Consider the following 12,419-nt stretch of genomic DNA (forward strand, 5'->3'; position numbering starts at 1 on the left):
CTCAAGGAAGCTTCAGCATCAAAGCTGCTTTCATTACACCCTCAATGTGGGGAAACTGAGCCTGTTTTAATTTGATGTTTCTTTGGAACAGAAAGATTCTGAGAATAAGCACAAGTGGTTCCCAATGCACATACACACTGCCCACTACATCAAGACACCCACATAGATCCTCTTGTTTATTAGAAAGATACCAATGGAAAAATTAGACACCCCCACCTCCACTGCCCTGCTTTTTTATCACCATTATTGTCAGTTCCCTTGGGCAGTTGGGCCCTCCAAACCCCCTTAATAATTCTATGTTGTCATAATCATCAAGGATTACCTACTGCCTTCACTGCTTCTATATTTTTAAGCAAACTTTAACATCACTAACCTGATTCAAGCATCAGATCATTTATTTTTACATGAAATGGATGACAAGTCTGCTTCATGAAACATATTTTTATATTGATATTTGACAGTCAACTTTTTTTTAAAAAAAAATTCAAGTTTCTTTTAGTAATTCGCAATTAGTTTCTATTTGCATGTTGCCATATCGATCCCTGCCCGTTCAAACCCGACAAAGGCAGGACCATAGAGGATGGAAGTACAGGAGATAAGGGGTTATGGCCCCAAGTATCATTGAATGTTATGACCACCCCTTTCTACCGCCAAAATGATCAGTTTCTGATTCAATAAATACCCAAAAAAACGTGTTGTTTATAGAACTTTCATATGGAAACAGGATCCTTTCTCCTAGTGTCTGCAACCATCTTAACAAAAATTCAACCTGATATAACTAAGCAGACCTACCCTTTGCCCAAAACCAATAAAACATTCCATCTGCATTGTAGATGCAAGGAGTGGGTCCATAACTTGCCAAGTCCTGCAAAAAGAGATTGAAAATTATGGCATAGGGTGAATAGGATATCGAGGAGATGATGTTTGGGACCTTGTTAGACAGATGAGAGTCAATTACTTGTTTACTTATTTAGACTTTGAATTGAAGCAGGACAAGCCACTTTTACCAATTGATTTCAAGTTTGATGCATGTATGCATAACATGGTCAAGTAGCTTAAATTTTTACCCTAATTTTCAGTTATAGTTAATCTGGTCTTTGCAAAACTTGAAGCTTGTCCGTTGTGTTTGAGATAGGATTCTAATTTACTGTGTTAATCAAAGTGTTTTCTTTTCAAAATCACTTTATGAAAGTATTTTCAAAGAGTCCACTAATTCAAACAGGCTTAGTTGTGGGTTGAACTGGTGCTGTCTTTATGCTACACAATCCGACTACATACATATGCAAATATGTTCAGACAAAGACTCGTGGAGACAGAGACCTTAATTACTAGCAATGATTTGATTAATTAATAGCATTGTTGTTAGTTAAGCTTCCTTTATCCAGAGAAAATGAGAGGAAAAGGTTAAGTTCCTGTTATTAATTCATCCAACAAGGAGAATCATGTAGTTGATGCTATAGTAGATGTTAAAAAAGGTGAAAAAGATTAGCATGGAATCCTAAGCTTGACATGGCCAACACTAACAGTTGACATAAGCATTGCCCCCATGAAATGTTCAAAGCATCATCAGATGGGAACTTCCCTGATAAAATGGATCTAAATTAGTGATATCTACTGCCACTTCCCTCCCCATCTGATACCTCACTAACTTTCCATTAAATTCCTCCTTTATCTATTCCTCCTATTGAACCACAGTTCTACAATTTCTTCAAGGCCCTCTGCATTTGAAACTTCCTACAAACCTATATCTGAATTGAGAATCTTCGTGCTATGACTCCTCAGAGGGATGAAGAAATAAATGAGACATCAGTCAACAATCAAGATGCTGAATCGAAAACCGGAGGTGACAACAACGAAAGAGGAGCTGGAGATGATAACTTAAGGGATTGGTTAAGTTTAGGCCTCAACGGAAATGAGTCTGCAACAGCAGGAGAGTGTGATCCTCAATCAAAGCCTGCCAGCAACAAGGTTTTCTCATGCAACTTTTGCATGAGAAAGTTTTATAGTTCTCAGGCCTTGGGTGGCCACCAGAATGCACACAAGAGGGAAAGAGGTGCTGCTAAAAGGTTCCAGTCTCACAAAATGATGATGACAACAATGGGGTTTCCCTTCAATTCTCTTGCGCTTCGATCAATAGGGGTCCAGCCTCATTCTCTCGTACACAAGCCTATCAGAGAAGGGTCTGCAATGGCAGCCAGATTTGGTGATCATTCCAGTCCTGGGCTTGGGATGGCTTGGGCACCCTTTATGCTTGAAGAATCAATGGATTTGATCTGGCCAGGAAGCTTTCGCCTTGATAAATTGCCAAAGCAAGAACCTGATTTGCAAAAGCTTGACTTAAATCTTCGGTTGTAGAAGTGTTATCTAACCGATCTATCTCACTATGAGAATTTTGTTTCTTTTTCCACCCCTTGAAATCAAAAGGCTTTGTTATCTTTGTGTAATATGTTTCATATGCTCATCTTTTGTCTAATAATCATTGCAAATTATGTTGTGCAAACTGCTTCCTACAATTCTACAAATTATAGCTGCCAAACCGATTACTTTTCATTATGAGATCATCTTCATCAATCATGAATAAACAAATTTAAAAAACTTTCGTGATTCAAAGCAGTTTTGATTTCAAATGAATTATGATCCTTTCTACTGTATCCCAATAGTACCATTCTTGTAGAAATTCTGCTGCTGTGTTGACTTTAAACAATGATTAAAAGTAAAAACGAGAGATAATGAAAGCGTTTTTCCACTTTTCACCCTTTACACAAGTTTTAAGCATCAAGGAGAAGTGAAAAGCTCCTGTAATGATAAAGAAGTGAAAAGCTTAGTAGGGTTGCCACTTGCCTGCTTTGCATGGGAACCAGTTTTCCTTTTGGTCTGGGCTAAAAGATCAGCTCAAGCAGTTCAAGTACCAATCTAACATTGTACTTTGAGCATGCTTTTGGGCTTTCCTCCAAATCCAAAGTACAAGATCTGATTAACGTCAGTCAATAAGGGAGTGGGCTCTTAAGTCCTAACTTGGCCACATCAAAGTGGTTAAAGACAAATGGTCTCTCGGCTCCTCTAATCCTTGCAATAAAAGCAGACTCAAAGACAAAAACTGGACAAGTGGAATTGCACTGTACAATTGTACTTCAACAGAGTGTTAAGAGGCTGATTTAAAATTTCTCTCCTCCATAAAGCTGACTTCAAAATTTTCTTTCCCTTATTGCTAGGTTTTTTTTTTGGAAAGGCAATAAAAATTTCATTTCATTTCATTAGTAACTTGTTCATTTGCAAAAGAAGACAAAACAAAATAATTACCCGTGCAAAAGGAAGGGCAGCATAACCTCCCTAGTCCAATATCCCAAAAGTTCCTACAACCCCCTGTACATGTTCAAGAAACAGAGCAAGAAATATCTCACAGCAGCACAACTATCACCAAAAATCAAGGAAAGATGTTGCACTTTTACAACAATTCAGATATGCAAAAGGAAAAAAGGACCTGCATCATTCCGATCCTTATAAATTTCAACATTGTAAAAAAACAAAAAATTCAACAACAACAAGAACATCCAACAACTAACAAAATCCATAAATTATATTTTGAAGTGGACAGATTCAGTAGCAACAGTTTCAAGATGAGTACCAATTACCTCAGGCTTAATCCATAGCAAGCCTTGTGATCTGTTGACCCCCTGTCTAGCTTAATCATCGGCTGCTCCGTTTGCAGACCTGGAGATATGTTTGATGCTCCAACACTGAACTTTGGCAAGGAGGTTGAATAGTTGAATTATGGTCGGTCTCATTCTCCAGGTGCCTATGCTGGGCAAAGTGTCCATTGAACCACATTGTAAGAGTCACATTCTAAAAAGATAGGATGTGTTAATCTCCATCTAGTGGCGGCATATATCAAAACAGCCACCTCGAGCGTAAGAAGCTCGGCCATGTTGGAATCAGCATGTCCAATTGACTTAGAAAAATATGCACGAGTGTCCCCATGTTCGTTGCGTAGGATGCCCCCTATTCCGGAGTCTCCTTATTACTTATTACTAGTATTACCATGATAGGGGGAAAAAAAACTTTACAAGAAATGTTCCCAAAGTATGCAAGGCAGGAATAAATACAATGTTCCCCTCTTGAATCTTTTTGCTAATAAAATTGGTAGATGGTTGAGACAATAATTGAAATGTAATTATTCATTTTCTTTCCCCAAATGTCATAAGTTTCGAATTTCAATATTCTTCAATCTCCCAACTTAACCAGTATAAAAATGGAAGGCATCACACTGAATTATTATATACAAAGCAGTGCACCAATCTGCATTGCCAAGCATTAAGCATATGTAAAATAGATTTGCAGATTGGCCAAAGAAAACCAATCAGCCCTACAAGCATCTTCCATGACAGGCATGTGATGTTAGAGGGCAATTATCTGTAAGCCTAGACCAGAAAAAAGATAATTGAGATGGGTTAAAGATAAACAATATATAGCAAGTTAGCAACCCTATGTTTATCTCCACCTACAGCCATGTGAAATTTGCAGCATGGATTCACATATCCTTGACCAGGAACTACCCTCTTTTCATCTTTTATTAGTCTATGAACCTAAGCCGACAACCTTCCCTCATAGATGGTTTGACTTCAAATTTGTCCCAATGTTTGTAATGTTTCTGCTGAATTTTTGGCGATTTAAATCCCTCTACGGAAAGTTGTGGAAGCAAAGGAGCAGATGTTTTTCTCACCATTTTCGTGGTCAAAACTGTTGAAATCCTAGTAAATGTTTGCAAAAGATAGTGATAGTTTGGTAGGACACACTGACCAAGAAAAACCTTACATTTTATAATGCCGAAGACTTGAGAACCAGTATGTAATCATTGAAAATAAACTACATTAAGAGATCATTATCTCAATATAAGAAGAATTAGTCATTTGTTGATGATAAAGCTCAAGGACTACAAAGGAAAGATACTCGATCCACTCTCTTTGATTCATGTTAATTTTAACATCAACGTCGTTGAAAAAAAATAAAGATTTTGATTCATAACTTCATCAAATAAATACACAACCGATGAAGAAAATCAACTATATATATGCTGCGACCCGTGACTGTGAATCCAAATTCTTATCCATTACCATAACCACTTAATTATGTGGGAGTAACTTCTACCAGTAAACCAGCTGAAAGAAGGAGGAGAAAGAAGAAAAAAAAAAAGAAAGGCATGAATGTGTATATTGGCTGCCACAAGCTGTTAGATAGATCAGGCCCAACGACCAGACTATATGCAAGACAACCTCTTTTTATTACAGACTATATACAAGACAGAAAAGCCTCAGTACTCAAGAGTTGAAACAGCTTTTTTTTGTCAAATTGATTTTGTGGAAGTATTATGACATGGTTCTGGTTCCATGTTTGTTCACTCCAGGACATATATAATCTAGCGCAAATTAACCCTACGCCTGAAAAGGATATATATATTAAGTTATATTATATATTCCTATTCATTTATATATATATATATGTATATATACACACACTATATAGGGAATAGATTTGAATCTTTAAATAGGTCGATAAAATCAACCCAAGATCTTGGTTAGAATATTTAGTCTCCACCCTCCAACAGAACCTGAAAAATGTTGACAAAAATGTCAATATCTGATGTATTTAACATGTTAATTCTTACATTTGATGGGTTGACTGACCTGCTTCGTTTGCCCCATATGCATAGCACGATTATGCTAGCTTTTTTTTTAAAAAAAAATAATTCTAAATATTAATTAATTCATACATCATTGCGACAAATTAAAAAGTGACCCGTAATTAAAAATTATGAAAAAATATTGATGTATACGATTCCACCAATTATTATTAAATAATGAATTTACATATATATTCACTTGACAATTCTTGATTACATTTTATAATTTGACAATTCTTGATTATATTTTATAATTAATTTGTGGGGCGGTCTATGTAATAATTCAATTCAACATTTAGCGATTGAATTATAAGAAGAATGAATATTTGGAAGAAAATTGTGAGCCGGTTGGTTAACTACCACAAACAAGTCTAATAACTGAGCATATGACTAACATTGTTGAGAAGGAATCAAATGAACTCATGGAAACCTAACAGAAGTAACATTAAATTCCTTTACATTTAAAAAAAAATGATGTTTCACGAGCCTAGATAGCTACATGGGTCATTTTTTTGACAATCGGTGTTGTCTCTAGTACTCTCTTTCTTTCCTTTTTGCACTGTCCTGGCAAGTCATGATCATGCAGGGTTACTGGACCACATTGAGGAGAAAGAAAGAGAAAGCATACACGCATGCATGATCATAATCACAATACATATGGACAAATCCTCATCAATAGGGAATCCGTATGAATACAAAGATGTGTCGATAACGTTTCTCTTTTGCTGTTTTTTTTATAATAAAAAGGAACATAATAGCACCATCACTTTGACAAATAGTTCCAATTCATGTATGAAAATGCCTTACTTTGCTAGTCTTAAAGATGAGAAGGAATCAGTAAAAAGACATAAGAATTTTTCATTCGCATATGTCATTATAATTACTATAGAAAGAATTGGATAATATGACGTACAAGATCACATAATCAATTCGCTTTGACAGGTAATTAGTGGACGATAAAAGTTTACAACTTCAAATTTAGTTTGTTCCTCAGTCTCTTTGGTTCAATGGAAACCGCCGAATCTGGTCCTAATTTCCTCTGAACAATGTATTTGCTTCGACATTTCTTACTCTTAACTCTTTTTGATATGACAGAGCAAGGGCTAGGCCTTGGCCGGTGACTGCATTTGCAAGAAAAAGAAAAATTAGAATACTGAAAGAAGCAAAAATGAAAGATCATTTTGTACTGTATTGGCCAAATAGAAGCAGATGTATGGATTTGACTCTGAATTGTCGCTCTCAATACGAAACAGGCGCATAAATGCGTTGATTCATCCTTCTCCCCACATGAAGTCATTTTCCTTCAACCAATTATTTCAAACTAATAATGTTTGCAATTGCAATTTGCAAAATGCACTGAACCTCCATGTTGCTAGTCCAAACTCCCACGTTTTTCTGTGCTTTCTAGAACTCCCTTCCCCTTTGCCTTCATTTTTTTTTTTTCTGCTCTCCCTTTTGCCATTCAGTCTTGTAATTAATAATAGGTCTTTCACTCCGAGAAAATTTCTGGAATATGTTTCTATATATGGTTTGATGTAACACATATATTTATGCATCGAAAAACTTAAATATATGTTGCTATTAAAACTTGTAATTTTGACCTTTAACAACAATTAATAAAGTGTAGTCATTAGCAAACAGTTAAAGACTGCTAAAGACTTTGAATGGCATGGCAACTTAGTGCTAATGAAAACGTCTTTTAAAAAAATATTGTCAAAAATTTTTAGGATGCAGCCCAAATTATTAAAAGGTGAAAAGAATGCAGTTAAAAAAACTTTTAACAGTACCTCAAATAATGTAACAAAAAATCAAATTTATTATAGTGAAAAAAAGAATGAATTGTACCTCACAATAAAACTCTTGTTGCATAAATAACCAACAAGCTTAGTAAAACAATGTATAAAATTAAAAGAAAATTCTATAACGATAACAAATGCATTGAAAAAAAAAATAAATCTTTGAAATTTTAAGGCCCACTAACTCTCATAGTTGATTGGGAAGTCTGAAACAAATCAACCTTATAAGAAACGGAAAAGAAAACCGTAGATCTTCCCATTACTACTTTAAGTTAAAGTGGCATAAGTAACGTTTGATTGATAGATTATGTTGATAAGTGTTTCAAGGCACTCTTTAAAATTACTGTATTAAGTAATTTTTTTTAATATGTTGAAATTCATCACATTAATTACTAACTACTGTATTTAATACAAAAAATATTCTTATAATTAATATTTGAACAAATTTTTAGCAAAATCCTTTATTAGTTTGTTCCTGTTGACATTCCACTAATTACCCAAATCAATCTGCTTTCTGATTAATAACTTATTTCTCTCTCATTCCTTTGTTTAATTTTTGTGGTCATGAAATTAGAAATGCACTTTGGTCTCAGTTTTTTTTTTTTTTTACTTAAATTTTAGTTTCCTAATCTCTTTAAGAAACTGACTAGCGTGATTAACTTTTGGCAGGCCACCTACTTAAAGAAAAGAACAACCTCACATGGAGTCGTGGACTCGTAAACTATTTATTTGCTCTGAACCAAGAATTATATATGGGAACAAAAACATGCCATAAATTTTTAACCTAATTTAGAGAACCATTGAATTGTTATTGAATATTGATATTGCATCATTTCCCAGTATTTCTTATTATACAAACAGCACGCTATAAATATCAGAGTAGTATATGGCCTTTGTTTTTCACTATATTTTATGCTTCAAACTGATGCAGCTTTTTGGCCACCGCATCATACTCCCTTTGGCTGAGCGGAACCCAAGAGAGGAAAGGAAACCCATCAGACTCCCGGTTATCTTGAAAAGATCATAACAGAAACGATAAGGAAAAATGCATACGGAGAATGTGAGTCATAAACGTATCAGTCTTAGACATATGTGCAGATAGTAGAAATTATCACACATCAATAAGAGCAGACAAGGACTGTTTGGCTGAAAATCTTATTTTTGGGCAGTAGAGACAGTGCGTCGCATGCAACAGATCGATCCCAAGACAAGTGCCAAAGTTCATGTCGAGAGAAATGGAAAAAGAAGAGAAAGAAAGGCCTTCAACTTTCCAAAAGATTGTAAAACATATACGTTAACGAGGACAACCAAACAGCTTAAAGTTGGAAGCCTTCACTTCGTGATATGCTCAAATTTTAGCCAAGGTGCATGAATGGAAAAAAGAAAATTGCTCCCAATGAGCGGAATCTTTTTCATCAACCAGAGGCTACAATGTTTCAAGTTATGAAGCAATAAAGATGAAAAACAAGGTGGTGGAAAATGTTCCACCGTACCCCTTTTAGCTATTTGACAGGATAATGAGTTTCCAAGAGGGGCCACAATAAGCTAGCTGTACCCCTTCCATGTTCAGTTGTTTTGAGCTCATGACCTTGAGTCGTCATTTTCATGTTCGTGCTTTTTGAGAAGATGTTTCTTTCTGCCTTCCCCCTCCAGCTGATTTTGGCCCATATAACCGTGTTTATTTCTATCTCAACATTACAGTTTTAATTTTTCTGCTGTTGTTTGCTCTTTCCTTTAATCATGCCAGCCTTATAATTTTGTTGTTCCATTCTTCCAACCAACCAATAATCTGATATTTATCCCATTTTTGTTGCAAGCCATATACGTATTCTCTTTGATATCAATCCATTCTTTTTCTTTTTGGTAATTCTTTTCTAAAAGATTGAAATAATGCTTGTTTCTGACTTTGTTGGGTTATGTTTGGTATACCATCCCACAAATCATCTCTAGCCTTAATCTCCTTATTTTCTTTCACGTAATTTAATGAACAGTGATCGATTAAATCATCAACTAAATTATTGTTTTTTGTTGAAATTGAATTTTTTTATTTAATTTTTCAAAGTCTCACTTAGTAACATCGTTTCACATTAATGATTAAAGTTTTGATTTTTTTTTATCGTATAATTTGACTGATCGATAAATCAACTTACACCGCACGCGTGCCTTATTAATTGATTGAATTGTTTGCGAAGAAGATCATCTTCAACTTTGCAACTTCATCACAACCAAAACGCACGAGTAGTAGTAGTCGACTGAACAAAACTTAAATGTGCGACTTTGAGAAGAGGCAAGGAAGAAACATGGAAGGGCCAAGGGAGTGGTGCCTGTTTCAACTTTATATGCCTAAATTGGGTCCACACTCCATAATTGATTTTGGATGATGCAAGAATTGATGTTCAACAGTTTCTCTTTTTTACTTGTTTTTTTGTTTTTTTTAGTTTTTTGGACAATAGGGGCACCTATGATTGCAATTGATCATTTGGCACGTGGACATTTTGCTGTCATTAGCAGATGACTTCTTGTTTTGTTATCTTTTAATTCAATAGTCATTAAACTCAAAATTCTAGTACGTTTCTCCGGGATTTGAACTAGCTATATGAAAGATTATCTATTGATCATTAGTTGAACCTCAAATTTGGCCCCAAAGCTCCATTTAGGACGTCCTTTACAGGAGGGGTGCAGACCGGATTCTGAGATAGTGCAAGAACTGGAAACAGGGCAACAGCTCTGCCTTGTTTTAAGTTGTTATATGCAACAGGGCTGCAACGTGTGTTGATTCGGTCGTAAGAGATATACCGGACCAAGCTAAGTTTTCTGCTCTGGCAGCTTTCTCCTTTGTCAGAGCTGGGTTCAGCTACGCATAAAGAGCATAATTTTCAAACAAAGAAAATTACAGGAGGGAGAAAAAGGGATACCTACTAGAGGTAACATTTAAATGGCTGGTTAAATGCATAAGAAATTTCAATTCCTGCTGCCTACTTCCCGTGCAATGAGATCATCTAGTTACTTAAGCCATCCGGCTTGACCATGTTTCCTTGGAGGCAATCAAAGAAGTAAAAGTCAATTGCGTGAAAAACCAAAGAGTAGGGGTATAAGTTAGTTTTATGTAGTAAGATTTCGAAACAAGAGTTTGGCCAAAGTGGAAAATTTCGACGGAAAATTTCATACAATTCTTGTAAAGCAAAAACTTTGATTTTTTTTCACTCGAAACCTCCTTTTTGTAAACGAAAACTCCAATTTCCCCCAAAGCTTAGACTTACAATTGCCCTGGGGATAGAGGATGGGTCACAATCATGTAATTCATAAAAAGGTTTGAGCTCGAGAAGGTGGAACTTTTTAGAGGTCAACATCTTTGCTTTGGGTAGTAGTTGGGTAGTCAATATCCATGAAATATATGTTCCTATATATGTAAATTAAAATCCCCTAGTCATGATGGGATTAAACATCAAGAGAATAGTCTGTTTAAGAAAACTTAGCCGGACTTTATTATTCTTTTTATTAGTTTAAATAATCTCCGTTAGACTTTTATGGCTTACTTCTCTAATCAGCTTAGTACGTTTCCATGATATGAATAAGGCAAAAAGGAAATGCCTTTCACAGTTGAATTTTTCCCACCAATAAATTTTTACTAAATGGTATAATAATTAAACTATAGATTGCATTAGGGGGGCATATTGTCATTACCCGATTGTAATTTTATAGATTACATTGATGAAATCACTGTAATGCCTATTAAGCTAAATTTTATCTCGATTCTTTATTTTTCATAGCATGTGAAGAAACAGTGTTTTCTTCTCTTTCTAATTGTAGGGTAGGGTTGCTACTGCTGTCGACAAGCTGTACACCAAAGGGCAATACAACCTATTAGAAATGAGTAGTTTTTCTTCATTTTTTCCCATGTGATTATATAGCTATATTGTTACTATACATTCACTACTTAATTTGTTGTGAAAAAAAAAATAGAAAACATGGGTAATAAATGCTGTGAATGTCATGGCTGACGATATATGGAATGGACTTGCTTACCACAATATTGTTGGCGTGAGCTGGTGACTAATTGATCAGTTTGGATAACCTTTGCTTACCACTTGAAAAAATCTCAAAAAATTTAAAAAAAAAAAAACTCTTCTTCCTTTGTAACGCTTGCTATGTATTACGGTATTTTTTCATTATAACATTAGATTTATGAAGAAAAAAAAATTAAAGAACAAAATAATTTGATGGTATGTTAGATCTCAATTGATTTTGTTTTTAAGAACTAACAAGGAAAAACTTTGTAGAGGCCATAATTGGCCTCCAATCCAGATATAATTGAACATCTAAAATACGACTTTGTTTTCAAAGCTATTAGTTTCTCCCAGTTTTGAAAAGTAATTAAAGCCAACAGCGATATCTAAACAAAAGGCTTGATCTCTTTTGGTATAATTCGTGCAAGAAGACAGTCAAGACATGAAAGTTCAATTTGAATGGATGGAAAAAAAAAAAAACAAGTGGAAGTTGATTCGTGCATATGTATTGCAAAATGTTAGAACATGGAAACTTGTAAAGAGAGTTTGCTTTAATTTTACTAAGTTAATCAAAAGTACTTTTTGATAAATTAGCTTTATTATTCCCTTCAAAATGGCACAACATGCAGTTGGCAGCCGATGAATTAAATGCTCATTTAATTTAGTAAGAAAAAGCTTTGGGATTTGTTCCCTGATGATGTAAAAGGCGGAATGTGTCATGCAAAATGTAATAACTTAACTCCTTTCTTTAACAAATTTAAATAATTTCATAAACATGATGACTTCAGGGAGAGTGAGTAAAATTAGAAATTGATAATGATCACAAAGTTATGGACACAATTTTATTAGCCTTGTAAACAAACCACTAAATCAAAAAGAAAATGCCCCATTAATTTAAACATAATATGATTTGATTAATATTATTTGTAACATCTCTAA

General features: G+C 34.7%; 1 protein-coding gene across 1 annotated transcript; it reads left to right on the forward strand.

The window, feature by feature from the left end:
* On the forward strand, nucleotides 1,493-2,500 carry LOC18611223 (zinc finger protein 7). Its single transcript, XM_007047363.2, has one exon. The coding sequence runs from the start codon at nucleotides 1,771-1,773 to the stop codon at nucleotides 2,353-2,355; it is 585 nt and encodes a 194-aa protein (XP_007047425.1). The 5' UTR covers nucleotides 1,493-1,770; the 3' UTR covers nucleotides 2,356-2,500.

Source organism: Theobroma cacao, chromosome 1 (genome assembly GCF_000208745.1).
Source record: "Theobroma cacao cultivar B97-61/B2 chromosome 1, Criollo_cocoa_genome_V2, whole genome shotgun sequence".
Lineage (NCBI taxonomy): Eukaryota > Viridiplantae > Streptophyta > Magnoliopsida > Malvales > Malvaceae > Theobroma > Theobroma cacao.

Excerpts from the sequence above, each read along its gene's own strand:
- LOC18611223 (XM_007047363.2), top strand. The coding sequence starts at position 1,771 with ATGACTCCTCAGAGGGATGAAGAAATAAATGAGACATCAGTCAACAAT.